General features: G+C 34.1%; 2 protein-coding genes across 2 annotated transcripts in view; one reads left to right on the forward strand and one right to left on the reverse strand.

Moving 5' to 3' along the window:
- IFT74 (intraflagellar transport 74) overlaps positions 1 to 15,977 on the reverse strand; it is an 89,780-nt gene that overhangs the window by 44,679 nt on the left and 29,124 nt on the right. The window contains exons 9-12 of the mRNA XM_032393656.1: positions 8,106 to 8,244; positions 6,842 to 6,904; positions 2,867 to 3,010; positions 1,512 to 1,552 (exon numbers count right to left, since the gene is read on the reverse strand). Of these exons, the coding sequence (XP_032249547.1) occupies positions 1,512 to 1,552; positions 2,867 to 3,010; positions 6,842 to 6,904; positions 8,106 to 8,244 (387 nt within the window). The remainder of the gene's footprint in view (positions 1 to 1,511; positions 1,553 to 2,866; positions 3,011 to 6,841; positions 6,905 to 8,105; positions 8,245 to 15,977) is intronic.
- Positions 9,474 to 15,619, forward strand: LRRC19 (leucine rich repeat containing 19). Its single transcript, XM_032393657.1, has 4 exons — positions 9,474 to 11,540; positions 13,113 to 13,626; positions 14,295 to 14,480; positions 14,975 to 15,619. Exons 1-4 carry the CDS (start codon positions 11,460 to 11,462, stop codon positions 15,301 to 15,303), a joined length of 1,110 nt encoding a protein of 369 aa, XP_032249548.1. The 5' UTR covers positions 9,474 to 11,459; the 3' UTR covers positions 15,304 to 15,619.

Here is a 15,977-nt window from a genome sequence, read left to right on the forward strand (position 1 = left end):
ACTTTCACTCTTCTCAAATGACATGATACTCTATGTAGAAAACCCAAAAGACTCCACCCAAAAACTGCTAGAACTGATACAGGAATTAAGCAAAGTCTCAGGATATAAAATTAATGCACAGACAATATCAGGCGCATTCAGGGTGGTATGGCTATAGACATGGGGGAAGAGAGGAAAAAATAAAACAAGACAAAACCAGAGAGGGAGACAAACCATAAGAGACTCTTAATCATAGGAAACAAACTGAGTGTTGCTGGAGGGGAGGGAGATGGAGGGAAAGGCTAACTGGGTGATGGATATTAAGGGAGGGCATGTGATGTAATGAGCACTGGCTATGAGGCTGATGAATCACAGGCCTGTACCTCTGAAACCAATAATACATTAAATGTTAATTAACTGAATTTAAATTAAAAAAATGTTAAAAAAAAAATACAGTTAACCAAGACTTAGGGGGAAAAAAATCAATGCTCCGAAGTCAGTTGCATTTCTATACACTAACAATGAAGCAGGGGAAAGAGAAATCAAGGAATTGATCCCATTTACAATTGCACCAAAAACCATAAGATACCTAGGAATAAATCTGACCAAAGAGGTAAAGGATTTGTACTCTGAAAACATATGTTCACACAAAACCTGTACGACAATGTTCATACCAGGATGATCCATCTTAGGCAAAAATGGAAACAATCCAAATGCTATCAACTGATAACTGGTTAAGTATGGCATAACCACACAATGGATTACTATTTGGCCAGAAAAAAAAAAAGGAAATTAAATACGAATGCATACTACAACACAGATGAACCTTGAAAACATTATGCTGAGTGAAAGAATCCAGCCACAAAGGACCACATATTGTATGATTCCATGTATATAAAACGTCCAGAATAGGCTAATCTATAGGGACATAAAGTAGAATGGTTACCTAGGGCTAGAAGTGATAGATGAGGGGGGGTGAGGAAACAGATACTGGGTCTTACTGGGGAGATTAAACTGTTCTAAAAGTTACTGAGGTGATGGTCACACAATTCTGAATATACTAAAAACCTCTGAACTGTATGCTTTAAATATATGAATTGTATGGTATTATATCTTAATAAAGCTATTTTCTAAAAATAGGGGCACCTGGGTAGCTCAGTCGGTTAAGCTTCTAGCTCTTGATTTCAGCTCAGGCCATGATTTCAGGGTCATGAGATCAAGCTCCACATCGGGCTCTACACTGGATGTGGAGCCTGCTTAAGATTCTCTCTTTCCCTCTGCCCCTCCCCGCACTCAGCTCATGCTCTCTCTCTCTCTCTCAAAAATAGTAATAATAATTATACTATGCAATGGCTCTTAACTAAACATTAAAAGAAATATTTAAAGTTGTAAATAAGATTGAAAGCTGCATCAATATTACCAGTGTGAACTATAGGAAAAGATAACTGTAACAATATGTACCTACTGCACATTTAGAATATAATTTAAAAGATGTGAAATGGATGTAATATGTCCTATTATAAAGTACTTACTGTCGCTCCATGCTGGCTATTTCCTGATTATCTTCTTTAACCTATAAAGGCATAAAAAGAAAAAGTACTTTAAGTACTTAAACAATTACTCATTGTTAGGGTACCTTAAACATAACTTCCTTCTACGTATGTTGTACTAAAATGTCAAATATAGTCTCTTAAAACCTATTTCTTAAAATTCAACCTTTGAAGTTAAAAAACACATCATTAACTATTCACAGATTTTTCCTTTTTCTTCAAAGGAAGGGTGATGACTGATATAGCTATACCTATCCACATGGCACCATGAGGTTAACATGTCTTCAGGCCTGGAATAGTTTACATAAATATCCAGGATTTTCAGGATTTCTGAGACTGTCTCCCCTCACCCCCCCAACTCACACACACAAGGCAGGGGTTGCCAGATTTAGCAATTCCATTACAACTGAATTTCAGATAAACAAGGAATAACTTTTAGGGCATGTATATACCATGCCCTAATATACCATGCAGACACACACACACTCTTACTCTAAACATTATTCACTGCTTCCTGAAATTAAAATTTAACTAGTTGTTCTGTATTTCATCTGACAGTCCTATCGCAAGATCACACTCTCCCTCCCCTGCCTCCGATGATCTCTTTCCAAGGAATTTCAGAGTCTAGATTTTAATACCTTTCTGGAATGATTCTTATACTTAAATAGCTCCCAAGTTGATCCTAAGGTTCTTCCAAACCATTTGGGCTCAACCTAAGACCACAAAGGAGTCTCATTTGTAGGTTCCTGATGGGTGTTGTTCCCAAATATATATGCATTTCTCCTAAGGGCCCTATAGTTAGGGTGTCTCATTATAAATAACAGGCTAATTATAACTTGGTGCTAAATTAAAGCTAGCTGTGGGTAGTAATAAAGCTACTTAATACATGTGACACAACTTGGTGAGATACTGTGATTTCATAGGACATTTTAATTCCATTCACTTCATGGAGACACTGATAAAAATAACCACAAAAATTCATGAACCTTGGAGGCCCAAACAAATAATGGAACAGATCTTCAATAAGATTATCTAATTGTTTACTGACCAATAAAGAGAGCCTTCAGTTTCCTTATATGGATCCAAAAGATGAAAAAATGGCCAAAATGTGCACAAAGACCATATAAAAGTAGGATTTAAATCAAGAAACAGTTTATATGAGAAATGACTTTCACCTAGATTTTCTTGGTCAAATAGTTCATCTCAATTTAGATGAAACTCACTTTTCACTGTTTTTTAAGTACTGGCTTTCTGTTCAACTCTTATGCCTTAAATAAAATAAATCAATACATTCACCACATCTTGATATAGTAAAATAAGTATTTTTGTTTTTCTACCTGCTTAAGTAATCTCTCTCTTTCTTCCATTGGAGATCCCATGCTTTTGTCTTCGGCAATCATTTGGTCTCGATGGGACTCCAATTCATAAAGTTTTTCATGCAGCAATACAGCCTCCTGTTTTACCTGGGAGTGTGCTATTTCCTGAAGGGCACAAAAAGAAGAAACATTTAATTAGTATTTTATCAAAAACTATTCTCACATAGGTTTCAGCTTATAAGAATAAGGACAAATTTAAACCATCAGCATTTTTAAATAGTGATATCAAATATCTACAGTACTCGATGCTACAAAGCACATTTGTAAATTGGAAGAATAAAAATAAACCCCTTTTCCTTCATAAGCTATTTTCAGTCTAAGATTCATGAGAAGATGGTAGTTTATTTTATCTTCTAAATATAAGACCTGAACAAAGATAAGACATCTCTACCAATGGGAAGATAATAAAGAAAATGTCACAATGTATGTACAACTTTAACCACAATATTAAATTTAAAGTCTAAAGAAATCTCTAGAGGGAATATATTTTCATATATATGTAGTCATACACATACTCTAATACAATGTTATATAGGTTGAACTGTCACCCAAAAAGATGTGTTGAAGTCCTGGTAATCTCCAATACCTGTGAATATGACCTAACTTAGAAACGGGGTCTTTGCCAATTTAGTCATGTTAAGAGAGGTCATTAGGGTGGACCCTAATACCCTAATCCAGAATGACTGGTGTCCTGATAAGAGCAGTCATACAGACAGAGACACAGAAGGGGAGCCATGTGATGACACAGGCAGAAACTGGGGTGATGCAGCTAAAATAAAGGAATGAATGCCTAGGATTGATAGGCACCACCAGAAGGTAGGAAGAGGTCAGGAAAGAGTCTAACAAGGTCTCAGAGGAAACGGCTCTGCTGACACCTTGATTTTAGACTTCTAGGCTCTAGAAGAGTGAGAAAATTTGTTGTTTTAAGCTACCCAGTGGGTGTTACTTTATTACAGCAGCACTAGGAAATTAATACACAAGAGTAGAATAGTTATTGTATATTCACCACTATTCTACTGTTCACAAAGAGAAAATAAGGGCTGTGGCAACTTTAGTAGATAACCAAAAGAGCTAGGGTTGTTGATAGTGATGATGATGAGGAGGGAGAAAACGGCATTTAAAGCTGTTATTTATTAATTACTTGTTCTGTGCCAGGCACTATATTCCATGTTCTTTATATACTATCTCTAATCCTCAAAACAACTCTATCAGATAATATTATCATCTCTGTTTTACACATGAAGAGACTGAGGATCTGAGATCTAAATAATTTTCTAAGTTAACAAACATAAAAGTGAATGATGATATCTGAAACTAGGTCCATAGCATGAAAGAGACCAAATTTTTAAGAGGCAAGACCTCCTCTTTTTTGAAAGCCAAAGAGAAGGAATCTTAAAAGGAAAAAGTGAATTAAAGGAAATGTGTGAAAGTCTATTTAAAAAGCATAATATAGGGGCACCTGGCTGACTCCGTTGGTGGAGAGTGGGACTCTTGGTCTCAGGGGTTGTGGGTCTGGGCCCCACGCTGGGTGTAGAGATTACTTAAAAATCTTAAAAAAAGGGGCGCCTGGGTGGCTCAGTCGTTAAGCGTCTGCCTTCGGCTCAGGTCATGATCCCGGGGTCTTGGGATCGAGCCCCGCATCGGGCTCCCTGCTCAGTGGGGAGGCCTGCTTCTTTCTCTCCCACTCCCCCTGCTTGTGTTCCCTCTCTCGCTGTGTCTCTGTCAAAAAAAAAAAAAAAATCTTAAAAAAAAAAAAAGCACCATATATACAGCTCAAAGTAATGGATTAGGTTCAGGTGAAAAAGTGTGATAATGAAATACAGATAGAAGAAATGCAGGTATTTTGGGGTATTCCTTTTCATAGTTACCTCCCCCTTCCTTTTGCTTAATCATCCTAAGACTTGTTCAAATTGCATCTCAATAAAACTATTCCTCAATAAAACGCATGTTGATCTTTCTTTCTTTTTTTTTTTTTTAAAGACTTTATTTATTTGAGAGAGAGAGTGCGCGCAGCAGCCAGGGGAGGGGCAGAGGGAGAGGGAGAAGCAGACTCCCCACTGAACAGGGAGCCCAAGAGTCTACAAGAGTCAGATGCTTAACTGACTGAGCCACCCTGTCTGCCCCACTACTTATATATTCTTGATCTGAGAATACTGTAAGTTTTTATAAAATTTCATGTTATTGTAGGCATACATGTGCTGATGTCAAAAAGTGGCATCAATACAAACACTAAATCCAAGGATATAGCTTACACCTCTTCCCGCAGAAACTAAATTTTGCCAAGTGAAATAAGACTTGACATTCCCCACAAACCCTAAAACAGATAGTGAGGAATTCTGCAGGCCAGCTGTGTTAATACTAAATGTGGTCCTTACTCTTCGAAGCATATTTCTATTACCAGAGATATCCAAAAAATAAAAATTATACTCACATGAAGACAATCAGCATAGAAAACCATTTTGATAATTTTTTTTAAAGATTTTATTTATTTGACAGAGAGAGAGAGAGAGCATGAGCAGCGGGGAGGAGCAAGGGGAGAGGGAGAAGCAGGCTCCTTGCTCAGCAGGGAGACCGATGTGGGACTCATCCCAGGACGGATCATGACCTGAGCAGAAGGCAGAGGCTTAACCGACTAATCCATAAGTAAACTACTTTTTCAACAGCAAATTTCCAAAAGAATTACAAAATACTCACATTTATTTCTTGTGCAAGAGAGGTAAAGGCAATCCTGTCAATCTATAATTGTTACTAATCCTATCATCATGATACCTACCTGAATCCACAGGAAATCAGGAAAGGCAGGCAAGGTTTGAGGTATAGACAGTATACTGAAGTGTAAAGGACATGAAAAAGGTAGTTCACAGAAAAAGAAATACATTGGCCAACAAATGCATAACTAAGTGAAAATTAAAACAAGATAGAAATTTTTACCTATTAAACTAGTAAAAATGGAAAAAGTGAATAATGCTTGCTATTAAATGAGTGCACGGGAAAAGAGGCACTCTCATACATTGAGTCTAGAAGTAGAAAATGAAACCACCTTTTTGGAAGGCAATTTGGCATCCTTACATTTCAGAAGTGTGTATTTAGCTTTTGACTCATTCCAAGAAACTTATCTGAAGACACATTCATTTAACTTTGTATAAAATGCATGTTTTCATTGCAGCATTGTTTATAATCCAAAAATACTAAAAAAAAACTATAAACAACCTATTCATCTACAAGGCTGTGTTATAGTCATGCAATGTAACACAATGCAGTAATTTAAAATAATGAAGGAGATCTCTGAGAGCTGATGTGAACAATCAAGAGAATGCTAGGTGAAAACAAACAAAACCAAGCTGCAGACAGCATTTTAAATGTGAATCCCACTTGAGGTTTTCCACGACAATAAAACCAAGATAGGATTATAAAATTGTTGTAAAGATTAAATGACAATGCTGGTGATCTACATAAAGAGCTCAAAAAAGCACAGAATAAGCACTCAAAAAATACAAAGTGGTTCTGTCTGGAAAGAGGGAAAAGAAACAGGCATTTTCACTTTCATCTTAATTTTTTTTTTACCATAAACATGTTTTTTTTAATTAAAACTGTTTTAAATAAACAAATAACAAATAGCAAGCATTTACATCTTTAAATTGATGAAATGATCTCTCTCCCTCTTCACTTCTTTTGAATTTCTTGTTTATGTCTTTAAATTACTATTAGATTTTGCATGCCTCAGCAAGGCAGAATGATTTTGCACACAGTAGGTACTCAATAACTGAATCTAATTTCTTACCAAAGTAGGATATTTGTGGTGCTGAATGGGAAAAAAATTATACTCCTCGTAGTAAACTACTAAATAAATAAATACTTGAATGAGTTCCTTTTATTTAGCTGAATTATCTTTTGTAGCTGAGTAATATAAGAACCCTTATTTGATTTTATACTTACAGCTTCCAAGCTCTTTTTTTTCATGTTCAGTGAATCTAGTTGTTGCTGAAGTGTGTCTAACTCCTAAGAAAAAGGAAAAAAGTAAATATATATACAAGTTATGTTTAGAATAATATATTTCTGTTTCTTAGCATCTCAAATGTGGATGTGACAAAGTAAACATTATAAACATATTCAACTCTCATCTTGCTATTGACTAGAATTTATTAACATTATTTCTATCTTTGCCAATTTCTTTCATTATTCCTAAAAACTTTGCCATGATCTACCTTTAAAAAAATACTTGGAGCTTGTCAAAGGTAGCCAGACCTTTTCACAGTGAATCATCACTGTGTTTCGAAAATATTAAGTATCAGAAGCCCTCAAATTAATGATGTTATTGTTTAAAGTTAACTTTGATATTTTAAAACCATGTTTCCATATCTTTTGCCTAATTTCTTTTAGGGCCAAGACATATAGTAATTTACATGGCTCACTCCTAGGGACAAGACTTTCCAGCTGATTATTATTCAAAAACCACTGGGCTAGATTAACTATATTTTGATGGTATTTTGGCATTTCTATAATACTCTTTCTTCAGTGTTTCATTGTATCTTATAAATCCTGACTAAAATAGTTGTATTAAATTGTCAATGAAGTTATATCTGAGAAACGAGAACTACATTCACTTTTGGCATTTTGGGGGACTCATTCTCTGCTGTTTAGTTAAGGGTTATCTGGGTATGTAAGGGCACTAACTTGCAAACTGGAGTCACCACCATGCCTGAATGTTGGAAGAATTCTCAATAACCCCTCAGCAGGCTCCCAAATTGCTTATTTAAACACTATGTTTAGGAGGCAAGAGCTGTTCAAATCAAGGACAAAGAAGTAAAAGATGTGCTGCTTATTAGGTAGGAAAAAAAGAAAGTAAATATCCCTATGGCTCTGGTATATGAGGTTTTTTATTATTTCTATTAACAGTTCATTAAAAAAAAAACCCAAGTGTTTTCATGTATCTGTATGACATGCAAAAGTGAAAGATGCATAGAAATGAACAAATAATACAGTAAGATTTGATCATCATGCAGCATAAGAAAATGAAGTTTTCTAGATTAGTGCTTCTCAAATTTAAATGTCCGTTCATACGAATTATCTGGGAACCTTGTTAAATTAAGATTCTGATCAGTAGGTCTACTCAAGTTCTCAGGGATGCCAATACTGCCCATCTTCAGACCATATAGTAGCAAGACTGCTATATGCTGGACGAAGTAGTGATTAGTATTACCTGCAACAATTTCTCATTTGTGGTTTTCATTTCTGTGTACTTGATTTGTTTTTCAGGAGACATGTTTTTGATAATGCCATCTGCTGCTTGTTTTTCCTGTTCAACTTCTTCTTCTACACTTCTAATTTGTTTTTCCTTCCTGAAATCAAAAGTATCCAATATTCCTCTTACTACATTGAGGGGAATAACAACAATTAATTTTACTGAGGTCATGGTCCCAACTAAATATGGTAAAGTTATTCAACGTAGTTTGTAATCCTTATAGATATACAAAAAATTCTATTTGGAGAACAAACTGGTGGTTGCCAGAGGGAAGAGGGTGGGGCATGGGCAAAAATGGGTGAAGGGGAGTGGGAGGTACAGGTTTCTAGTTAAGGAATGAGTAAGTCTCAGGGATGAAAAGTACAGCATAGGTAATATAGTCAACAGTACTGTAATAGTGCTATATGATGATGGTAACTTGTGGTGAACATTGCATAACATATGGAACTGTTGAATCACTACATTGTACACCTGAAACTTAAATTAACATTGTGTCAACTATACTTCAGTTAAAAATTAAGACAATATGAAAATCCCTTACACTTCCAAAAAAAAAAAAAAATTGTCCCCATCAGCACAGACTTATTTTATATCTTTCTCTTCTCAATCCCCAAATCCTTCTATTTCCTTACTACTCATTTTACTTTCTTATAAGAAAACACAAAGATTATCACAGAAAAATCCCTAAAGCCTTGCACATATGAGGATGTATTTACAACTCTGTCATACCCTCAAGACAAATAAGACAATTTTAGAATAGTGGTTTTCAAACATCTTTTAGCTACAGATTCTTTGACCAAATGAAATCTTGTATTGTAGTTCACCATGTAAATGATATAAAGTAACACAGCTCTGACTGATCTGAGAGTAGGGAGACCTACAGTGCAATTTGATTAAAAAAAAAATCGTAACTTTAGATTAATAATATATTTTGCTTACCTACTACTTTAATTAAAATTGGTATTCCAAAACTTATCAACTGTATTTTAGCGGTGCAAAATAAGTTAGTGTCTCCAAAAACATAACACGAATATCACAAGTGTAACCATATAAGAGAAATAGTCATTAATTACAAACAATAACCATCTTTATCATATAATCATAAGAAATACCAGTGATGTGCCACTTATTACCTAAGCAAGGTCAATTATCAATAGGATAGAATTTTTCTCTAGAATTCTGAAAAAATTCTCCAGAATTTTGGAAAAAAAAACAACAAAAAGATGCTAGTTATCATGTAACTACTTCAAGACTAAAAAGACTACTTGAAGATAACTGTTTAGTCTAAATATCAAAATTTTTATTTTGAGTTTCAAAATAGGAGTATTCTACTATTTAATCTTTCACATGTAGTTATCAACTAATAGTTTTCACAATCACTCTCTAAGCCTTACAGATTCACGTATTCCCCACACATTTTTTACACTGCCAGAATAAAACGATCTAAACTCAGAAATTTTCCTACAAACAACATCTCATAATAACCCAATAAAAGATGAACAAAATCAGACAAACAACCTGGAATTTCTATTTATTTTTGTCTATTGACAAGGAGTGATATCTTCTCTTTGAACTTCAATTACTATCGTATAACAAACGTGTTTGCTGCTGAATTTACATGGGTTTATGGGCTCACAGAATTTTCAAGCAGGAAAGGTCAATTTCAATCTTTTTGTTTCATAGATTAAGGATACTAAGGCTCATGGGAGTTAATCTTTTGGAACTAACTCATTCTGAACTCCATGATTATTCACTATCGACAATGAATCTTAACCGCGTTTTTGCCTGATACATGTTTACTGTAGTTACAGGGGAACGAGGGTAATACAGTATTCCATTTTACAGAGGGGAAGCTGCAGCACAAGGAAGGTAACTCATTTTTTGAGGGTCACAATATGGCCAGCGTTAGGTCTTTTGATGCTTTGAGCACTTCGCTCCTATAATAACTTGGCAGTAAATCCACCAATGACAGTGTCATAAAAATGAGTAAACAAAGTTGAAACGGGAATTCAAAACTCGGGGGCTATCTTTTCAACTTGAATCTTTCTAAACACGAAATACCTTTAGGACTAACTTTAAATCACTTTAACAATATATCTTTCCAAGTATGCATTTTTCAATATTATATACTTTAACTTGCAAAGTAAATTTGCTAATACTTACATTTTTCAAGAGTAATTAAGAAACACAAAGGTTAAGCAAAGCATTTTACTTGTTATGCTAAAAAAGTCAAAGATGACTAAGAAATTACTCTTCTAGTCAATCTTTTGCTAAGAAGTCTAGCTTTTTTTTTTAATCACGTGTTCTTTGGGTACAAAGGTTAAAGCATAGTGAAATGCAACATATGACATATTTTTTTTTAATGGTCTAGAAGAAACAGTAGATTCCTTAGCACACAAGTCTCAGAGAAAAGAAAAAAGTAAAGGTAAGATCCCATATATTTACAGGTTTGATGGTTGCTGGTGAATTTAAAACAAACAAACAAACAAACCATATTTAGGTTTGTTAATCTACAAAAATCTTTCTTTAATACGGGATGAGAGAGCAGAAAATATAATTATATCTTCGTATGCTCTACCTTAGAAATATAAACCTGGGATGTGGCCAAAAAGTCTTTTCCAAATACATTTATAATGTAATATAAAGTAATTAATTTTCTTTTGGGAAAAAAAGGTTTCATCTAATCAAATTTATAAGATCTTTTTATTCTGAAATATGCTAATCATAGAGCATTCTGAAAGTGACATTAACTTAAAAGCAAATTCACAAGATGGAAAAAGACCAAAATTATAAGTAACTATGTTTGTAGAATGAAGAGATAGAAAGCATACATTCAATGGATTGAAGATGAAGGTAGGGAGTGTCTGAAAAACAGCTGAAGGCTCTCATCTCCCACAGTTTTAAGTCAACAGATTATATCAATAGACAATGTCTAAAAATAAAAAAACCAAAAAATAGCTATATAAGCATATACTTAAACATGTACATACACCTAAATATAGTCTTGACTTTCTTTCATACACATATATTAAAATTTTAAAATATACAACCACTTCACTTGTTTTAAAGTTTACTTTTAATCGATCAGGAACTAATGAGACATTCGAAAAACACTTTCATTTGCCAGGGACTTTCCAGTTTAAGATTAGAGTGCAGGGAGGGTGTGGCAACATGTACGTGTTCCACATTTCATATATTGTAAGAAAAAATGGATTTAAAAGGAGAAAAGGGGAAATCAAAATATCCTCAGTACTCTCTAAAGTTCTTCTCCTATTGAGATGAAAATATTCTCTTTTCTATCAGGCCTGCGATATGAAAACTACATGCATCACAATCTTGTTTTGGCCCCTCTCTCTGCTATTATTATCAGACGAAAGCCAGTCTTCTCAAACAGTAAGTTTTTACAATCAAGGTAGTGAAAATATTTTCAAAGGCATACTTTGTGTACATTTAGTAAAATATCCCAAGGCAACTAAAGCAAAAAAAAATCTAAGCTATCAAAACTAATTGGTTAGCTGTGTATATTCAAAATCTGTGATATGTGAGCTAGATTCTAATCTGACAGCAGTCTTCATTTTATTTAAACTAAGTTCTTTAACAGTTGGTTAAAGAAGTCTGTAAGTTTTCACTATAAAATCTGAGATTAGTTTCAGGATATAAATACCACTCATTCATTCATTCATTCATTTTTTAAAGTAATCTCTGTGACCAAAATGGGGCTCAAACTCAGGACCCTGAGGTCAAGAGTCATACATTCTACTGACCAAGCCAGCCAGGCGCCCCTAAACACCACTCTTTAAAATGTAGGGAAGGTTTTTTAAAAATCACATATTTATGAGGAAAATTATTGTTGTTGCATTACTATTATTATGAGGATACTTCAACTGCAAAAACAGTCAAAATAAGAACTAATTTTTTAGATCTATAGCCACATAAGGAAAGCACTTCATGTTGGCTGGCTCTTAAATTCAATCAATAAATGGTTCAGTTTCTTTTTTATTTTTCTTAAAGATTTTATTTATTTATTTGACAGAGAGAGACAGCGAGAGAGGGAACACAACCAGGGAGAGTGAGAGAGGGAGAAGCAGGCTTCCTGCTGAGCAGGGAGCCCAAGGCGGGGCTCGATCCCAGGACCCTGGGATCATGACCTGAGCCGAAGGCAGACACTTAACGACTGAGCCACCCAGGTGCCCCAGTGGTTCAATTTCTGTTATAAAATATTTTCTGGGGGCACCTGGCTGGCTTTGTCAGTAGAGCATCTGATTCTTGATCTTGGGGTCATGAGTTCAAGCCCCACATTGGCTATAAAGATCACTTAAAAAAAATTTTTTTTTCTCTTAAAACACCAAACTTTGAGTTGTTAACCCTATATACAGTTATATATTGAGTATTACTTCTTAATTATTTAATAGCCTATGTGTAGTGCTGGTAGCTCTGATTTTTAAAAACAAATTTTAAAGTAATTTCCTCATTATAAATCATGTACAAATATGAGTTAAGAGAATTATTTGCCATGTATTTCCACATAGGTAATGAAATTATACCCACATTCTTTCTGTAATGAGTATGTAATAACAGAAGATATCTATATGATTAACTAGAATCTCTTTGCTCAGGTACATGTATCAGAATTTCCTTAATCTTCAGTATTTCATCCCAATGAAGAAATAAAAGTATTTGCTTTACTTTTTTCACAATATAACATCAAAATATTAGAGAGGAAATGTTTTTCTAAAACTATTTTCTTCCAGGGGTGCCTGGGTGGCTCAGTTGGTTAAGCATCCAACTCTTGATTTTAGCTCAAGTCATGATCACAGGATTGTGAGATCTCCCTCTCCCCCTCCCCCACCTAAAAACAAAACAAAACTATTTCCTGCCAATGTCTAATTACCTGCATATGAAAATGTGGGAAATTCTGTTAATATTTTTCCTAATTAATGCATTTCTAATTTTTTTCTTTTTTAGGAAGTCAAATGTAATTTCACTGAAAAGAATTATTCTTTGATTCCAGCAGATATCAATAAAAATGTTACTATACTTGATCTCAGTTATAACCAAATTACTTTGAATATTACAGACACCAGGGTTCTACAAACATATTTTTTACTCACTGAACTCTATTTGACTGAGAACAATGTCACTATGTTATATAATAATGGCTTTGGTAACCTCTCCAATCTAGAAATTTTAAATATCTGTAGAAACTCCATCCACGTAATTCAACAGGGTGCGTTCATGGGCTTAAATAAACTAAAACAGTTACATCTCTGCCAAAACAAAATATTTCAACTGAATCCTGATGTATTTGTGCCTCTAAAAAACCTGATACTTCTGAATCTGCAAGGCAATTTCATAAGCTCTTTTGATGTACCACAACTGTTTCATCTGGAATTAATAATTTTATATGGAAATCCATGGAACTGCTCTTGCAGTCTACTGAATTTGCAGAACTGGCTGAACACATCAAATGTGACACTAGGTAAGCTAACATTATTTAAATTAATCAAAACCAAAATGTGATTGATTTTTTCCTGTCCCACCCCAAGAAAGTCTCTCACTTCATGTTTTAAAGAAAAAGAAACTATTCCTGTTTAAGGGAAGCAGGAAGAAACACTGAAAAATAACTGTTGAATAGATATTCTTCCTCTGCCTTTTAGGGAAAAAAAAAGGAGAAGAAAAGAAATTTAAATGTTCTATATATGTGAGATGATACTGGCACTTCATGTATTAAGTTTGAAGTTTGAATACGAATACATAAGAGTATTTTTTTTTCGGTATTTCCTTTTCTTAGGATATCTTGCCAGATAGTACGTAAAAACAGGTGCCCTATTTTCTTAACTGCAAACCATGCTCTGCCTGAAATCAATTTTTATCACAATCTTAATCATAACATCTTTACTAACACAAACTAAACAATAAACAGATACTGCATTTAAACCATATATATTGTAAAATAACTTAATAAACAAGAATGTGAATCTTTCCCTTCTTGTGTTGCTAGGCAAATACAAGAGTTTCTTATAATCTGTAATAATGACAGATAAGTATACCAAAAAATTCTAGGTAAAAATAATTATAAAATGTTAGCCATAATTTATTAACAATAATAATCCTATTTCCATAATAAATCTTATTCTGATTTACCAGAAAATGAGAACATCACCACGTGCACCTACCCAGATATCCTGATGTACTACAGTATCAAAACAGTACCTTATAATGCTGAGTGCTACTCAAAATTTCCTCCACCTATAAATGAAGATCTTTATAACCATTTTCAGTCCATTAACAACTCAACATTTAATAGCTCTTTGAACAACTTAAAAAACTCAGGTAATGTACCGGTTTGGAACATTAATATTGCTGAAGGCAGTATACTAAATAAACTGAAGTAGTTCATTTTCCCTAAATTTTAAATTTCTAGAAATAATGTAAAAGAACAACTCCTCATCTCAACAAAAGATTTACAAAATACTAAGTTTCCAAACTAGGCTCTGCTAGTTACCATCCAAATGCCATTATGCAACTTATTTAACTTTTCTGAGTCTTAGTTTTGACCAATTAAGTCATAATTCTTAACAAGTATAAATCAATAATGTTCTTTGGTGAATTGATAAACAATACCTGCAAAGACAAGTAGTTATTTTGGAAAAAAGGTATTTTTTCAGCACACTTTGAAATATCTTGTAGTAACTTTTGCTTAAAATTATAATGTTTATTTCTAATACCAATATTATGGAGTTATTAGGACATATGATTAATGATTATTTTATTTTTGTCAATTTAACAAAATCTCTCTCTCTTTCTCTCTCGGTATTCCAATTAAGAACATAAACTTCTTGGAAAAAGCTGGGCTTTTCTTGTTGGTGTGGTAGTCACTGTACTGATGACTTCATTCCTCATTTTTGTTGCTATCAAATGCCCAATATGGTATAATATTCTGCTTAGTTACAATCATCATCGCCTGGAAGAGCATGAAGCAGAAACCTATGAAGATGGTTTTACTGGAAATTCAAGTTCTCCTTCACAGGCCCCAGATACAAACTCTGAAGAAACTACAGTAATATTTGAACAACTACATTCATTTGTGATAGATGACGATGGGTTTATTGAAGACAAATATATAGATACACATGAATTACGTGAAGAAAATTAATTCTCTTAAATGCTTGATTTTTAAAAAAAAAGTTATTGGTTTACTCGCAATTTAGACATAAATGGAGATTAGGCATGTGACATACCAAACTGTGGCTAGTAGACTTTCATATTAATTGCAAGACACATGAATATCATAAAATCATGTTTTTCTCATTGGTACTGAGCAAGTAGGTCCAAATACAGTAATTGACATCCTCTGGTAGCTTACAGTGACGATACTAGCATTACTATTTTCAGCAGTATTCAGGAGACCATACATCCTAATAAGGAAAAGACCTTAAGTAAATTATTCATTAAAATGAACTGATTCTAATATTAGCCCAGATATTGGATGTAATACATATTAAATTATATTAAAGTTTTACTGAGTAGAATCAGTAAAAAAATAAAGGTTTTGGGGGCCACCTGGGTGGCTCAGTCAGCTGAGCATCTGACTCTTAGTTTTGGCTCAGGCTTAGGTCTTGATCTTGGGGGGGCCTGGGATCCAGGCCCATGTCGGGCTCCGTGCTCAGTGCAGTTTGCTTGTCCCTGTCCTCCCACCCCGGTTCTCCCCCTGCTTGTGCTCTCTGTCTCTCTCTCCCTCTCAAATAAATAAAATCTTTAGAAAAAAATTTTAAAAAAATAAAGGTTTTGGATTTGTCAAAGTGAAAACGCTTAAACATACAACACACT

Source organism: Phoca vitulina, unplaced genomic scaffold (assembly GCF_004348235.1).
Source record: "Phoca vitulina isolate PV1807 unplaced genomic scaffold, GSC_HSeal_1.0 scaffold75, whole genome shotgun sequence".
In the NCBI taxonomy this organism is placed as follows: Eukaryota; Metazoa; Chordata; class Mammalia; order Carnivora; family Phocidae; genus Phoca; species Phoca vitulina.